The 17,237-nt window shown below is 35.2% G+C and overlaps 2 protein-coding genes across 3 annotated transcripts in view; both read right to left on the bottom strand.

Moving 5' to 3' along the window:
• Nucleotides 1–1,231: 1,231 nt before the first annotated feature.
• Nucleotides 1,232–6,140, bottom strand: LOC132565479 (mannan endo-1,4-beta-mannosidase-like). The gene is made up of 3 exons (XM_060230130.1): nt 6,006–6,140; nt 3,973–4,262; nt 1,232–1,910 (listed from the first exon to the last, which is right to left on the bottom strand). Exons 1-3 carry the CDS (start codon nt 6,138–6,140, stop codon nt 1,232–1,234), a joined length of 1,104 nt encoding a protein of 367 aa, XP_060086113.1.
• A 6,256-nt stretch (nt 6,141–12,396) lies between these two features.
• LOC132565504 (kinesin heavy chain-like) overlaps nt 12,397–17,237 on the bottom strand; it is a 60,585-nt gene continuing 55,744 nt past the window's right edge. Inside the window, exon 23 of one of the 2 annotated variants that reach the window (XM_060230154.1) lies at nt 12,397–17,206. The gene's annotated coding sequence lies outside the window, so the exon portion shown is untranslated. The remainder of the gene's footprint in view (nt 17,207–17,237) is intronic. The other variant, XM_060230155.1, reaches the window with a different exon arrangement.

The following is a 17,237-nucleotide window of genomic DNA, read 5'->3' as shown; positions in this document are numbered from 1 at the left end:
TTATCTTTGTAATTTCTCTTTTGGGTATATTTTGCCCTAGTTTTACTGAATTTGAGTTTGGATTATGATTATGTTGACATATTGGTATTTTCTTGATTTTTGTTTGTTTGTTTGTTTGTTTGTTTGTATACATATATAAATATAAAAAAATAATTGTTATTTGGCATTTTGCTTGCCATGTTAATATTTTGTCTATATATGTATTAGTGTGATTTCTTTGCCATTATTCAGATGTTATTGACATGACATTAATATATTTTACAAGTTTTAGAATTTATTCAGCAATTTTGACATTAAGTTTGATTTTGAAGACTGTTGCAAACTGTTAATTCATATCTCACTATCGTTTTATAAATCTTAATGTGATATTTGTGTTTGTATTCTGTTGTCAATTTTAAGGATGGGTACGTTATATCCGTCAAGTGTCAAGAGAAATCCTACTGCCCCATACATTTGTAACATGCCATCAGATGTTAATTACACATGATATAAAGAAGACAATTGTTAACCACTCTAGATAATACTGTTAATCATTTAGATTTCGGGGATACTTTATTTCGGGAACTTACCTCTTCAGACATATTCGTGAATACTTTATTTCGCGAACGCTGATCTAGAAATGACTTTAAATTCGCGAACGATGAATTATTAGAGACCTTGATTCTTAGACGAAAACATCGGTTACCAACTCATCATTGACGCAATCCAGAGTTTTTTGTACAAAGAATCGCGATGAATTTGTGATTAACTCTCGTCGCATTTTAACTCGCAAATAAATTCCTCGTGAAATATAAGTGATTTGTAAGAACTAAACAATATGATTTATATTTTTTCAGCATATCTTTTGTTCGTGTTCCGTTATAGTATACCTTGTTCTAATTTGAGAACGTGACATTACTTACTTGGATTGACCCAGGTTTACATGGCGGGTGTAGTCGATGAGGCAGACGACGCTTACTTTTTCGGAACACCTAGTCTGATTCTCTTTGTACTGTTTCAGGAATCTCTGTGTAAATGTTTCTTTTGTTCATATTTCGCCCTAGTTTTATGGAATTTGAGTTACGGTTATGATGATGTTGCCATGTTGGTATTTTCTTGTTTTTTTTTTTTCAGATTGTAAAAATGTCTCATTATGCGTTGTTTTTTTTAATCACAATGATAAATCATTACAGTGAAGTGACGTAAATCTTCATTGTTTCCATGTAAGTTACAAGACCTGGTCCATTATAGCCTACCCTATAACAGAAATGTGAGGATAGAACTGTGGAATGTCGGAGGAAAACACAGTTATACCGTCGTGATAAAACTTCATGAAATCTGCTTCCGCTGGATGGCCTTTGTATGGTACAAATAGTGCACAGTGAGAATCAGAACAAGCATTCTGCCAGGTTAGAAGATAGGCTAGTTTGTGTTGGAAGTGGCCACTCTTTATAACGTTCAACACTTTATCGGTCCAGAACGTGTGTTGAGTGTCGATTCCATTGTCGCTGATACCGATTTCGGTCATTGCGGCAAGTTTCCCTTTAGAGCGAGCGTAGGATGTCACTAGTTGTAGGTACTGAGTCAGAGTGGGTGGACTGGAAGTATTGTTGGAATAGTAAAAGTCCATTCCAAGAATGTCGACGTAATTATCTCCAGGGTAGTATTTCATATAATCCGAGTTGTGGTGCAGCTTCCCGGGAGAGTATGCATACAGCACATTGTGGACTCTTTTCTGGTCTCGGAGGTATTCCACTACAAACCGGTACAATAGTATGTATTCATGTGCGGTATTTTGAGTACGAGAGTTCGTTCCCCACCAAAACCAGTTGCCATTCATTTCATGGAAAGGTCGGAATATGACAGGAATCTTCTTCCCCTGGGAATCGTAAAGATGATTTAGCCAGTCAGCAACAACGTCTAGCTGTCGTCTGTATCACAAAGTACAATGTTTTGATAATTATATTAAAATGGTTTCAATTAAAATATTTTACAATTAAACAATCGACGCTCATTAGAAATATTTGAATTTTCTCTTGATAAATCCGAAACTAAATGTCTGATAGTAAACACCATTACGCGGGTGACTATCATGACGTCATAGTTATTGACATATTGACGCAGTAATTTGTTATTGTACACTTAGTTTGTTTCATATGAAGCAGACTCGTAGTCTCAACACATGGAAATAGTAAATCTAGATGGGAACTGTGACTTGTGTCACGGAAACGTCACACGTACAGGCCCGAGTTTGTTATTAGATCAGTTATTAGAATGTTCAGAAAGCAACAATAAGTTTGTGGAGTGTAATACTGCTCGTTGACGTGTTCAGAACGATACTGATGCACAAAAAATCTCGAATGTAATGTCTGTATTTACTCGAATGTAATATCTGTATTTGTCTGTATTAACTCGGATGTGACGTCTGTATTTACTCGGATATGACGTCTGTATTTACTCGAATGTGATGTCTGTATTTACTTGGATGTGACGTCTGTATTTACTCGAATGTGATGTCTGTATTTATTCGAATGTAATGTCTGTATTTACTCGAATGTGACGTCTATATTTACTCGAATGTGACGTCTGTATTTATTCGAATGTAATGTCTGTATTTACTCGAATGTGACGTCTGTATTTACTCGAATGTGACGTCTGTATTTACTCGGATATGACGTCTGTATTTACTCGAATGTGATGTCTGTATTTACTTGGATGTGACGTCTGTATTTACTCGAATGTGATGTCTGTATTTATTCGAATGTAATGTCTGTATTTACTCGAATGTGACGTCTATATTTACTCGAATGTGACGTCTGTATTTATTCGAATGTAATGTCTGTATTTACTCGAATGTGACGTCTGTATTTACTCGAATGTGACGTCTGTATTTACTCGGATATGACGTCTGTATTTACTCGAATGTGATGTCTGTATTTACTTGGATGTGACGTCTGTATTTACTCGAATGTGATGTCTGTATTTATTCGAATGTAATGTCTGTATTTACTCGAATGTGACGTCTATATTTACTCGAATGTGACGTCTGTATTTATTCGAATGTAATGTCTGTATTTACTCGAATGTGACGTCTGTATTTACTCGAATGTGACGTCTGTATTTACTCGAATGTGATGTCTGTATTTACTCGAATGTAATGTCTGTATTTACTCAAATCTAATGTCTGTATTTACTCAAATCTAATGTCTGTATTTACTTGAATGTGATGTCTGTATTTACTCGAATGCACCAATACTGTGTATGAGCTCGGATATCATGTTGTTAAATGAGTTTATTAGAGTGACCAAGATGTCCATGACAGGTGTTGTCGATGAAGCAGAAGCCGCTTGCTCTTCCGGAACACTTGCTACTATTCTTCTTGTACGTTTTCATTTATGTTTGTTTGATCCATCCTTTTATTCATATTTTTTCTGCGTTTCAATCGATTGTTACTTTTGATTAAGAATTCGTTATAAGTTGTTATTATCTTGTTTCTATTCATTTTGTCCTGTCTCAAGGAATGAGCCCTCTTACTAAAATATGTTTGGGAATGAGTGTGATGTCGTAGATATCAGTTTTTTCTGTATTGAGAAGCTAGACATCTGTAGCATGCCATGTTTTTTTCCCCTTCTTCTCAACTCCTTATTGACCCTGATCAGAATATATAACTAATTTTTAAAAGATACGGATAGAATCCAGAATTATTAATTGCCGATTGGCTTACCTCCCTTACCACAGCATTATCTCCATATCACCCATTCTAAAGCATGTATACAACAGTGATCACATTTTTGTACTTCTTGAATGTTTCTCAAATATTCATATTGGTGTCCACTAATGCACAAGGAATATCAACAATAATCATTCATATTGATGGCTAAGATGTACAAAAACCTGCAAATGTAACAGACATGTGTTTCAAACCCACAGTAAGGATGAAACTCATCATTGAGATATGATACCGCTACTTAAATCGTGAATAGACATATTTACGTGAAGTTGTTATGGTGGTCTCCCCCGGGAAGTATTCTCCTGATAGAGTGAAGCACGTTACCATGGTCCTTACTTAGATAGAAGGATTGACCCGTGACCGGGTTGTTGTCATGCCAGCTTACTGTAACAACCATTCCTCTATCGGCTGCCTTTTTGGCTAGGTAGGCCGTAATGTGGCGCCGGAAATCCCTCAAAGATCCAATATCAACCCCGAGTACTGCTGGGTATTCCCCGGTCATCGACTTAACGTCGCATAGTTCATCTGGCTGGTGATTATCTACCTGTTGTGTCTACACATATAAAAATAATAATGGTAAAAATAGCAGGAACGTTTTAGGAAATCTGAAATTTATTCATTGTAGGCATGACATAAAACGAGTTCTATTCTTATCAAAACAACAAGTTTACACAAAATCAAAACCAACAAAGCATGGCAAAAAGATGAGCAAAAGAAAGATTTACATAGAGACCTTTGAACAGACACGAAAAGAATAAGACAATCTGTTCCGGAAGAGTAAGCGCCTTCTGCTTCATCGAAGACACCCGTATGTAAATGTTAATATTGTACAAGGAAATGGAATCTCCCCTATGAGGTCGTGATGGCGACCATGTAACTGTTACCGTAGAGGAATTCCAGGGATGCAGGTTGATGGGGACTGTCAGATTTTATCTGTCAGTTAACGATGTAGTATTTAAAAAAAAACAAGTCGTGATAATCGATGTATTTCAAAAGTTTTTGGACGATCTACCAGTCAAACCCGAAAGATGATGTCATTATAAAGTCATGTACATAAGTGTGTCATTTTGGATTCACAAATTAAGATAAAGTCTATGGTCCACAAATATAATTTGTACAGCCGAACGTCAGTGATGCTACATCATACAGCTGTTTCGTCCATCTAGGACTCGTCAGTGATGCTACATCATACAGCTGTTTCGTCCATCTAGGACTCGTCAGTGATGCTACAGCATACAGCTGTTTCGTCCATGTAGAACTCGTCAGTGATGTTACATCATACAGCTGTTCCGTCCATCTAGGACTCGTCAGTGATGCTACATCATACAGCTGTTTCGTCCATCTAGGACTCGTCAGTGATGTTACATCATACAGCTGTTCCGTCCATCTAGGACTCGTCAGTGATGCTACATCATACAGCTGTTCCGTCCATCTAGGACTCGTCAGTGATGCTACATCATACAGCTGTTTCGTCCATCTAGGACTCGTCAGTGATGCTACATCATACAACTGTTCCGTCCATCTAGGACTCGTCAGTGATGCTACATCATACAGCTGTTTCGTCCATCTAGGACTCGTCAGTGATGCTACATCATACAGCTGTTCCGTCCTCCTTCTAGGACCAACATCTTTAACATTTGAAGCCACTGAAAGAGATCATCATAAACGTCCCCAATTTGTAATGACGCATTATAATAGTATAGACAACTAGATTTGTACATCTAAAGAGGCATCTTTGGATTTCGAAACAACAACATATCAAAAGAATTTAACTTATATATTCAAATTCGATGAAACAAGGAAAAAATATTAACAAATAATAAGCAAAAGATTTACAGGAAGACTACTGAAAAAATACAAGGAGAATAAGGTTCCGGAAAGGTATACTGCTTCATCGAAGATGACTGTCATGTCATGTACCCAAAATGAGAACAATGTAAACATCGGCGACCAGGCACCCACCACGTCTAACTTCACACCTTACTAGATTAGTTACCAATTCTATCTTTATTACGTCTGTAACAATTTCCCATAATCCATCAGTAGGAATATACCATGGAATAATCGTGTATGACGTTAGCATCAAAAGCTATGACGTGGACTGTAAACCATCATGGAACGGACGCATATATATTGTGTACCGGATAGGAAAAACAGTGATAAGGACACGTTAACATGACCCTGGCATTGTTTTCCATGGTAAAAGCTACTTATTACAAGGCAATCCATGGCAGTACAAGTGAAACATACTTTATATTGTTACAGAAAACACGCTGAGTAACCAGTTTATGTATACCGAGAAACTCCAGCCGCGTGCGCCGTCCTGTCTGGCTGAAAGCACTTGGTAAGGAATATGGCCGCCTTGTGCTCCGTTGCCTGTAGCCATTTGCTGTCCAAACATGATTTGTCGACTATGTTGTAATGTCGCCATTTTGCTGTACATGTAACTCGTCTCTGTTGTAAGATGGCTGTCCACTGTGCTGGAGGATACCACCGTTACCATGGCAACAATAGGAAAATAAACCGCCAAAATATTGGTCATGTTGTTATCGGATCTAAAGTAAAATAAAAACTCGACAGTTTGAAGAGATATCAACATAAAAAGCTTTTACATTACACAAGTCTATTACCAAAGTTTAATAGTTGAGAATTAAATATGCGACCGATCAATATAAACAGGCTTGATTCCATACTGGCGTTTCAATCGCAGTGCTGCGATTTGTTATATCACACTGAACGAGATAAAACCGTGTGTTTTCACCATGGAATCACTGACTTTAGATATGTAACATTTAAGCTTATCAAATACGTTGTCATTCTTAGGACTGGGAATAAAATGGAACACGAACAATTTGTTGAGTAACGGAATGTATGCCAGACCGTTATCTATGTTGTTATATCTTTAACCATGAAGACTTAACACTAAGAACTGAGTCAGTATATATAGGTTACAATATAATGACGATGTTTATGCTGGAAACAAGACACAAAGTTACAAATAGCATTTACCAGTACCTGTCTAGTTGTGATTTCCATGAAATTCTGTGGTGTGTTATTGTTCACACAGCTTGCTCTGCTGATAAGCTCGCGTGTATTGATATAAAAATGGTGTCAAATTAGAAAACACGTTAGAAAAATTCACAAAAAATACAACTTTTAAATCTCTTAAATTTTACGAAAATTCTACCGTGACATCCATGACTTGTAAGCACGCAAGGTTTTAATGTTACAGGTTTCCTTTTGAATCCGATTTTCTCGTGTACTACGGTATTCAATTCAGAATGATAGGGTAGCTCAAGTCAAATAAATCCCCAACAAAACGTTCGAAGTTAAATCAAAGTACTGAAAGTACTGGTATGCTAAGACCATTAGAAAATAAATTCTTTGTTATTAGCTTGCTATATACTGAAACCAATTATATGCAAGCAGTAAATCATTGCAGCCCATAAAAAATTACCAGCAGATATCAGAAATAACAAGCATAGTAGTATTACTTATGTAATACATGTCCCAAGTAGGCTCCAAGATGCAATGATAGGGAAGTTGTCCATTTCTTTGGATACATTTTAGGAAATGTTGATCTTGGACACCATATTATCACTTTAAAGACGGCGTATCTTATTGGTTTAAGACCATTAGTTAGACCATCATGCAAATAACATGCTACATACAAATATTGGGCAGCTTCATTTTCCAGATTGTCTGTAAATGACTGCATAAGAGTGCCAATTTTCTAAAACAAATATGATATGTCACCATATCTTAAAATAAAAGATGCCTGTTCTTTCGGAACACCTGGTCTTATTCTCCTTGTACTTTTTCTGGGAATCTTTGAGTAGATATTGTCTTTGTTTCAATTTTACACTTGTTTTGCTGGTTCTACAATTCTGTTGACATGTTTATATATTCTTTGTTCTCTAAAACTTGTCGCAAGATATTTTATTCCTCTTGTATTAAAATTTTTACATACTAACAGTGACCTTGAACCTTGAAATTTGCAAGATGTGAATATCTTTTAGGTTGTGAAATTTGATAGAAAAATGAGGGTAATGCAAAGAACACCCCCATGCATCTATCCGTTTTTTGACTGTGACCTTGATCTTTGACATCTGACCCTGAATTTCTAAAGAAACCGACTTCTCATAAGGGATACATGTTCCAAATTTGATTAAGGTATACTGTCTTAGTCTCAATGCGTTTACAAGGTAATCATATAGTACTTATGCAAGTACTGTGACCTCTACATTCAATCCTCAAAATCATTACTATATCCTCTCCACATTGCCCAGGGTTAACTGAAACTGTAATCCAAATGATAACTTAATACCCCCAACACCTTTTGACCTTTTGCACAGAAACATCCTCTGAAACACAGCGGCATGTGCACGTTCCCCAACATTCCTGCAAAGTTTTGTTGAAATTGGTCCACAGGTTTAGAAGTTGACCGACGAGCAAAACACGTCTATATTGACCAGTTGCCATGGCAATCGATATTTCGAGGGAAAATGGTGCATGCACATCTACACATTGTCCCGAATATTACTGAAAAGTTTCATTGGAGTTGTCCAGACAAGATGTGTCTACAGACAGACAAACAGATGGACGGATAGACAACCTGATTCCAGTTTACCAACCCTTTTGGTGGTATAAGAATGCACAAGAGTGCTTACAAATTCCATGTGGACAGACATTATGGAAAAATAATAACAATAATAAAAAAACATGATACAGATGCTTATATCTTGTTTTATTCAGTTTTTAGATACAGTATTCTTTCCATACTTTGATCAGCAATGTAATCTTGTCATGTCAATATCCTAGTACAAGATTGCATACACAAAATTGTTGTAGGTAGACTTTTAAGATACTTTTAAGTACTGTGACCTTAAAAGGCAACATGGTTGTTAGCATCTCCTCAAGTGATTAATCATCTTCAACATCTAATTGGAGGCCGGAAAGAAGGACGTTTTTCTCCACCATAAGGTCCTCAAATCCATTGTTGGTCACCATGGCCAATTCCAACTTAGAAGAATCAATAGAGATACCTTCTACCATTCCAGATTTCATTTCTTCAGGGACATCCACTTGCTAAAAGAGAGTAAGGGAAATAAATAACTATATTTCATTATTGCTATGATTATGTGCAAGAAATAATCACTTCTGTATAAGCTTATAGTCTTCCCAATAGGAGTCTATATTAAATATACTGTAATTAATTACTTTGACGTTCAGGACTGTCAAATTATTAAGCGATGGACAGCTAGCAAAATGATAATATCTTGACCATGGTCATACAGAGATTGAATCATAAAATTAAATTTGTGTGATAAATCTGTGCAGTATGATAATTTATTTTGACGTTTGTATTTCAAAAAAATCATTTTGACTTGAAAAGTAATGTGTAATTTAATTAATTACATTGGACCGTCATGTAATGGTTATTTAATTATTTTGAAAATACCTGTAATGGCAATGCCATTTTCATAATGTAATTGTAATTTAATTAATTACAACATCATGTAATTGAACCCATGCCTGTTACAAACAGTAGCTGTCCTAACTGATCCTAAAATTAACTTTGACTACATCTATCACAAAATTAACTTTGGCTATGTCTATTACAAATGCCACATTTAGCTACAGTAGAGGTATTTCAAAAATGTACGTCATTGTAGCTGAAAGGACATAATTAATGGTTACTTAACCAGAACTACAGTTCTGAACAAACCACTACAAAGACTGGTTATCTGTACTAAGACAATGTCCTCTCAATTAATCAATTTCATTGATTATCAACATCTTATTGTTGTACTTCCGGTCACTTGAGTTTCTTAAAGTTTCAATTTGACTTTTAATAAGGCCCAATGTGATAATACTGCAATGTCTTAATAAGCTCTCGAGGGGTATTGGTTAGACTATTTATCCCATTTCATTCCATTCACCATGGAAACAAAACTCTAAAATGCTTAAAAACAGTCGACAATTAATGACAAGTTGACGCAGTTGACATAATACTGAAATTTCTGAGATGAACAAATACAGTACATATATTAAAAGTTCAGGCATAATAAGAATTGTACCAATGGGACCTAACACTTTGCTAGGTTTATCCTAATCTTCATTAAAACACTTTCCGGGATTCAGATGTTAATTGACATCTTCATTATTCCCAATCTTCATATTGTAATCGTTCACATGCATCACTCTTCAACAGAATCAACGAGACATCATGTCAGAAAGACAAAAACTAAATTTAAGCTAAAACTATATATATAAACTTCAATTGGCATAGCTGTAGAGTTCCCGTACGATTTCATACCCTGGACTTGGGGTACTTATAAATTATTTCCGATCAGAAATTTGAAATAGCTAGATCTACAATAGCACGGACAGTGACCGATATTTTAAAGTAAAATCGATATATTACACAGATAGATTCCTAGATCTATTCACGGTAGCGTAAGTAGTACAGTACAGTACAATATTACGGATAAGTTTTTTTCTGTTTAATTTCCGATCTGTTGGGCCACTCACGATCATTCAAAAATAAATTTATTTCAAAACACTGATATACTTTACGGAAGCAACAAAAATGTGCTAGATGCTTACATAACATTTTTCAAATGCATACTGCTTCAAAGGAAAAGTCTTGAAAATATTTTGAAAAAAGTGCCATGGCGGCAGTGCCCAGCTTGCGCGTCGCCGTCGAGCCTAAATTCAATACATGCGATAGCTCATTTCAAATGAGTATTTTGCAAAAAATGCAATTGCTAGTTCAGTATAAGTATTGACTTTAAATTCAGCTTATATATATATAGTGATACTTACTTACATCAAATACCCGCCATCTTCTTTCTGCCGCCGTCTTCTTTCAGGGTCCAGCAGCAAAGAGCACCCCGGCTGTTTCCGTCAAAGTTTTATGCTACTCTAAATCATTCTTATTTTAGTTTCATTCTTATTTTCAACTACATATGTCAGTATTTTCAAAAGTTTTCAACAGTATTAAACGGGATGAAAATTTTCGAAAAAGAAAAAAAAGAAAGATATATGACACCCACAATGCATCGCGCGGAAAAGAAAGTTAAGCCGCCATATTGGCATCGCCCCGCAAAATTTACCACCATAAAACGTGAGTCTTCGTCACTGTATTTACAAATTTCGATGTCTGATCATCATTAATACATAACACAAAACGTTTTCTTGATGTACAAGTAATGAAGAAAATGTCGATAAGGTTGTTTCATTTAATGACTAGGATCAGCAACTTGTAGGGGCGATAATCCAATGATTACGGTAATGTCCGGCAGATGGAGTAGGAGTAAACTTTCGATTTATGAACCAATGAAAACGAAGTACTGATAGTCAGGGCCAGGGGCGACAGCAACATGCTGAAGAGCACTGAAAATGCTCTTAGCATAAAAAGGAGGTACAAAGGTATTGGTCCTAAGAACTTTCGTTTTTAAGAAAGGTGAACGGCGGTACAAATACGATTGTAAATTGTATGGAAGCATTTTTGTAAGAAACAAATAAAATACAGTATAGAAAAAGAAGTATACAAAAGAGGAAGTTTTGGTGGGCAATAATTTCGTGAAGTTGGGTGGTGAGGTCTTAACACAGATTATAAGCTTATCATGGGAACAAAGTGTGTCCCTCTCCTGGCTGACTGGTTTTTGTTTTCAAAGCTGAATTTATCGAAGAGCTTATCAAAACCGGACACAAAGACGTTGCGAAGTCCATATATATTGATGACGTCTCGTTTTTTTTAAAAACAAGATTTGTAATGATCATACCCATCGTACATTCCTAACAGAATTGAAAGACACAACAGACTCCTCTACTTTGGCTGCTTACCTCGATCTTTCAACGATGAACATCTTTCCACAAAGCTGTATAGAGTAAGCTTGATGTTTGAAATTTTCCTTCTGTGAGAAGTTCCCATTTCTGAATAACAACATCCCTGCCCAATCTAGTGTGATAGTCACAGTTGATATTTTAGTGTATGTTCACAATGTCAGGATTCTGCCGGAAACTGCCAATTTCACATCACAGGGTTTGAGTGATGAAGATCATGTAAAAGATTTATTGTCGTAATAATGATCTTGTTAAGAAACATTGGGGTATTTTAGATATAAAGCTGGACTTGTATGATGCTTATTAGTTTGCCTGTAGTTCCTTTGTTGTGTACCTTGTTCTCATTTGAGAACGTGACATTATTTATTTGGATTGACCAAGGAGGAGAAGACCTTACGATTTTGGAACATCTGGTTATATCATTCTTGTACTATTTCAGGAGTCTCCGTGTAAATCTTTCTTTTATCCATATTTTGCACTAGTTTTTATAGAATTTGAGTTTGGATTATGATTTTGTTGACAAGTTGGTTATTATCGTTTTGCTTTTTGATATTTATCACACACACAGATGTGTGTGCTAATAAATATTTAAAAAAGTAAATTCATTGTGTAAATCGTTTTTCGGTTATAATGTATCTGATTCTGTATACACTTGTCTTTTGTATAACCTTTCAAAGGTAAGGGTCTTTTTCATCAACGACATCCATCAAGTAATTCTTTATACCTGTTTCAATATATAGACAAGTTTCAGTGATAGGTAAATAGATGGTATATTGAATGGTTGATAAATTGCCTCCCTGGAACAAACCAGTTAAAGAGAAAACACAAACTTTCCGTCAATCATGACAATAATATTTATTGTATCGCGCGAATCTGTTTCACAGTTGGTTACATGTAAATTTCAAACAACGGATAAAAACGTGACTGCCATCAACGATGGGGAAGCTGCGGTATGCAGTGGTGGTTGAAAAGTCTTCAGAAATTCTCTCAAACTTTTACAAGTAATTCACTTCTACAGTGTCAGGCATATTCCCGTTTCTTATTCACTATATATGCCTAACTTGAGTGGTTTTAAAACAGCTTTGGTCAATTGACTTTGCTTGTTGTAAGTTCTCATTAATACCCATGTCTTCACACTGGGCATTCTATATCAATAGATATGGTGAAGACTAAATGTTGCTAAATACATATGATTATAAATATGTGAAACCAGAACTGTATAAGTGGTTTGTAAAAAAGTGAGATAATTCTCTGGAAACTTGTCATGACAAAGCACTCTCAGAACTACAGTTTTGGTGTACAGTCTGTCCCAGAGGTGGTTCACAGATGGAACAAGCAGTAAAATGAAATATGATAATCACTTCTTTCCTAATTTACAAAATCAAACTTGTTTAAATGGAAATACTGAAGCACATTGAAAGTACAATACTCAGAGTGTGGAATTTTTGTCACATGAACTATTCAATATAATGTCATTTTGTTCTTAAGATTGAAATATAATCACAAAGTACAATAATTCATTATGTAATAATTAACTTACACGACTGCCAACAGCCAAAGGAATTGTACAATATTGCTTTCCTATTTCTATGACCTTTGACTCCACAAATGACCTTGAATAGGTGACCTTTACACTAAATTTTGCTTCTAAAGGTCCAACTTTATCTTACAATGGAAAGTCTGATGTTTTATAGTACATGTGTACATGTAAAAAGAACAATTTGTAGAAACACAAATGTACAACAATGATAAATGTCTAGCACTGAGGCCATCCCACTAATGTCACAAGCTTTTAAGCAATCATGAGATCAACAGAGATGAAGAATGTTTGTAACTCATCTTCAATGCATGGCTTTTAGATTCTACATGTACTCACAACAAAACAGCTGGTTTACACACAGAAACAAGTGGTTTACATACAGGCCTAGGATGACAATCACTGACCGGCTGAGATAATGTGAGTACCATCAAATGTTCACCACAGGAACATGTACCATCACCTATATAATGAGGTCATGATGCCAAAACAATCCAAAAAAAAACCCTGTGCTGGTATAGTTGTCCCCTCTTTATAACTTATCAATTCACAAATAAAGCTACATTTATCAATTAAAGCAACAAAGTTTAAGGTTAAGAATTGAAGATAATCAGAACTCGGGTGAACGTGATAATGGATTTTTAGGACATTCAATATTACCTTCTCCCCCTCCATCTTACAGACCGTCCAATACTGGGCACTAGTATGGACATATATAACCTGTGTGGATGTTACACTCCCTTATAGATATACCTTGTCAAGATCTGTATAAGAAACACAATTATAAACAAGCATATTTCACCCATACATTTCAATACAAGATATGCACAAAATATAGCTGACCTCTTGAGGTAAGTGGGTCACGATTCTAAATAATGATATAAGAGGCCATTATTAGTGACCTCTGGGTCATAAACAAAAACTTTGAAAGAATACCAGTACTTTGATCACCTAACTTTGTCTTAATCAACAAAATCTACCATAAAATATCCATGTAAGCAAAACAGTTATTTACACTACGATGCAATAATGGGCTAAGTAGCAAAAGGTAAGAAAATAAAAAAAAAAATATTGCAAATAAATAAACAAGAAACAACTTCAAAACCTCATTCATATATATATTCTACCACAAACCCTGGCTTCAACAATATACACCTGGAAAGACTTTGCATAAATATAACATATGTTCACACAAAAAAGCAGAGAAGCTGTCAATATTTTGCAGATTTCATGAGTGATTTAATCTCATTTTATCATAATTTATATAGGATTTGTACATCTGTTTTTCTTCTGAATTTAAAGTGTGCACATCATAATCACTATATGCAAGGGAGGTAACTCCAATGTAACACTCTGGTTACCTATACAATTACTATCTGTGTACAGTTAATGAATCACATTGTTGTACTGGCTTCTTGGCACTAATATTGTTTTTGTTAAAGATTGCTGGTCTGACTAGACATTTATAAAGTTTGAGGTATCTCTGAGCAGCCTTCAACAAACTTTTCCAGGCTGTTGTGAGGAGAAAATGGTGTCTAGGACAAGCCACATTTAACACTTACAATTGCATAAACCACAACCACTTAAAACCAATTTTGGGAGAGGAAAATAATCAGAACTGTACAAAAGCATTTGTACAAGTCAATGTTATATTGGTGACGCTAGAACTCCCTAACTTATCAAGTGGAGTATGATTGATGTAACAACTTGTCGAAATCATCTTCAATATAAAATACAATGTTTTAATTCAATGCATTTGTTCAGTAGATGATGGTTCCTTAATTCATCAAATGAAATTCTTCTTCCCTATAGTAACATCAATATCCTTTCTAAGAATTTTCAGTACATTTATATATACATTAAACTGTAAGCTGACATACAAATAGCCTAACTGATTTTCTTAATCATAATAAACATGATTTATATATTTTCAAGTCTTCAAGTGTCTAGTATTAATATCCTGTTTCCATTTTTTCTTGCCATGTCGATTAAGTGTATCAAAGCCAAAGAGAATTCAGTGTCATCAATGACATCAGTTTACACATTCCACAGTGCTTCTTTTCCACTAGTTTTTCATGTACAGAACACAATAACGTGCCCAAAAGATTGCGTGCATTTCTAACACATATAACCAATCAACACATACATTTCAACGAAGTGGGAGACAACAGAGAACATGTGTCATGTCTAACAACGAGGATTCTCAAGCCCAAGTTAATCTAACATCAGCCAATAGTTATAGCATTTGATACAAAGTATGCGGAGAGGACTGTGTTATATTTTGTACATGGACACTAAGGAAGCACTGGACAATGTGTATTCTTTCTACAATGTTCTCTTCTACATCTGTCTCTAGTTTAACTAGATGTTATAGCTAAACTGCTGCTACAGACCTGTTCCAAGTAGCACTCAAACATCATACAACTTTTGTTTTTAGAAAACAACTGTTGTTGTAAAATATTTCAATAGGAACGTACAAATCTGTAAGAGAAGTTATCTATGTCAACATGTGCCACCTTCTTACTCTAAACAGGTCTACCCCAGCTACAAACTTTCCAAACACCAACACCAAAACTTTCAACTCTTATAAACCTATCCATTTCTTGTATATGTCAGGGATTTGTCCTGTCATAGCCTCCTTCTTTACACTACACATTTGAAAGTAAATAGTAAGGGTGACTGTTTCTCTTTTAAAAGGATATGAAATCCTTTTTTCAGCAATGAAATTTGCTCCTTAAAACTGATGAAATCGACAAATACCTCTGCAAATTTTGAAATAATCTTTCCATTACCATAGGAAATAGTCTAACTTGAAGTCCTACAGCTTGTGGGTCACCTTCTCCAGTGTACTATAATTAATACAATTAGATAACATTATGTAGTTAATGTAGGGTATACAGCATATATCACATAATGGTAAATTGCCGCAGTCGGACTGAGTGTTGTAAGTAGCCCTCTATAAAGACATACTGGTCAAATAATGATCCATCCAATATATAGATATCATATACAAATCACCACAGCTTTATACATCACAAAATTTGCATGGTATTTTAAACACAAATGAAATAATTGGCTGTTTAAGGATAATTTCTGTCTCTTATTACCAATTTAATATAGATGTAAAACTTTTCCCAAACTGTCTTGATAATCAGACTTCAATCAGTGGCCGAAGCCTTTTCCCGGTAATTACTTTTAGCTGTGATAACTTTTTATATCATCAGTTTTGTTAAATGATATAACACGTCAAAGTTGTCCAAAAACAGCCACAGTACTATGTATAATACATTAAAAAAAAGGATTAAATATAGCAACAATATACAATGCTTGTGGCAGGGATTGCCTAAAAAGCTCCACATATCATTACAATGGTAACATGATATTGCAAAGTAACACATGGCAGTGTACAGTCTCTCCCCTAAATCTTATCAACCCAACACATGTCTCTCTGTGATTAATGGAAGAGATGATAAAGACATGACAAAAGTGTCACAGAAAACATCTGTCTTGATCTATTGTAAGTAAAATAAAGAAAGTCACAAGATCTGTATCTGTCCAGTCACAACTTATCTTTACACTACACAAGCACAAACAGAAGCAGACTTTTTTCATTTCACATTGCAAAGCATTATGGGAAAAATTCAGCAAAACTTTACATTGTCTGTAAACTTCTATTTGTACACATGAAGAAGTCTTTTAGAAGAAAAATACATTTCTTTGCTTGCTTCCATAGAATTATTTTCGAGCGATAAAAATTTGTACAGAAATATGTTGAGAACCTCAAATAAATTACCATTCAAAGTTTTCTAACCTGACCCCAGTGTAAAGACAAATGGCAGATGAACAGATACGTTTTCTAGGTAGTATACTAACACACTTCTGTCCTGACAATAAAACAATACAATTCATGCAGCCAGACTGAGATGGAATGCAGTTAAAAATTGTTTGGTGTATGACAATCATCTACAATAATTCTAAGTGTGTGTTGCCACGGTAACAAACTTATGATGTCGCCATGGCGATGAGGCAGGTGTTCCTTGTGCCTGTGTAAGACATGTAATGATGAGACGAGATGCCATCACTGCCTAAATCTGATGTGGTACCATCTCCTGAAACAGCATCAATAACACTCTAAGTGTA

The sequence above is a fragment of the Ylistrum balloti genome, unplaced genomic scaffold (genome assembly GCF_031769215.1).
Source record: "Ylistrum balloti isolate Yb309-2 unplaced genomic scaffold, AGI_CSIRO_Ybal_v1 Utg369724, whole genome shotgun sequence".
NCBI lineage: Eukaryota > Metazoa > Mollusca > Bivalvia > Pectinida > Pectinidae > Ylistrum > Ylistrum balloti.
This window is presented reverse-complemented; position numbering and strand designations above follow the sequence as displayed.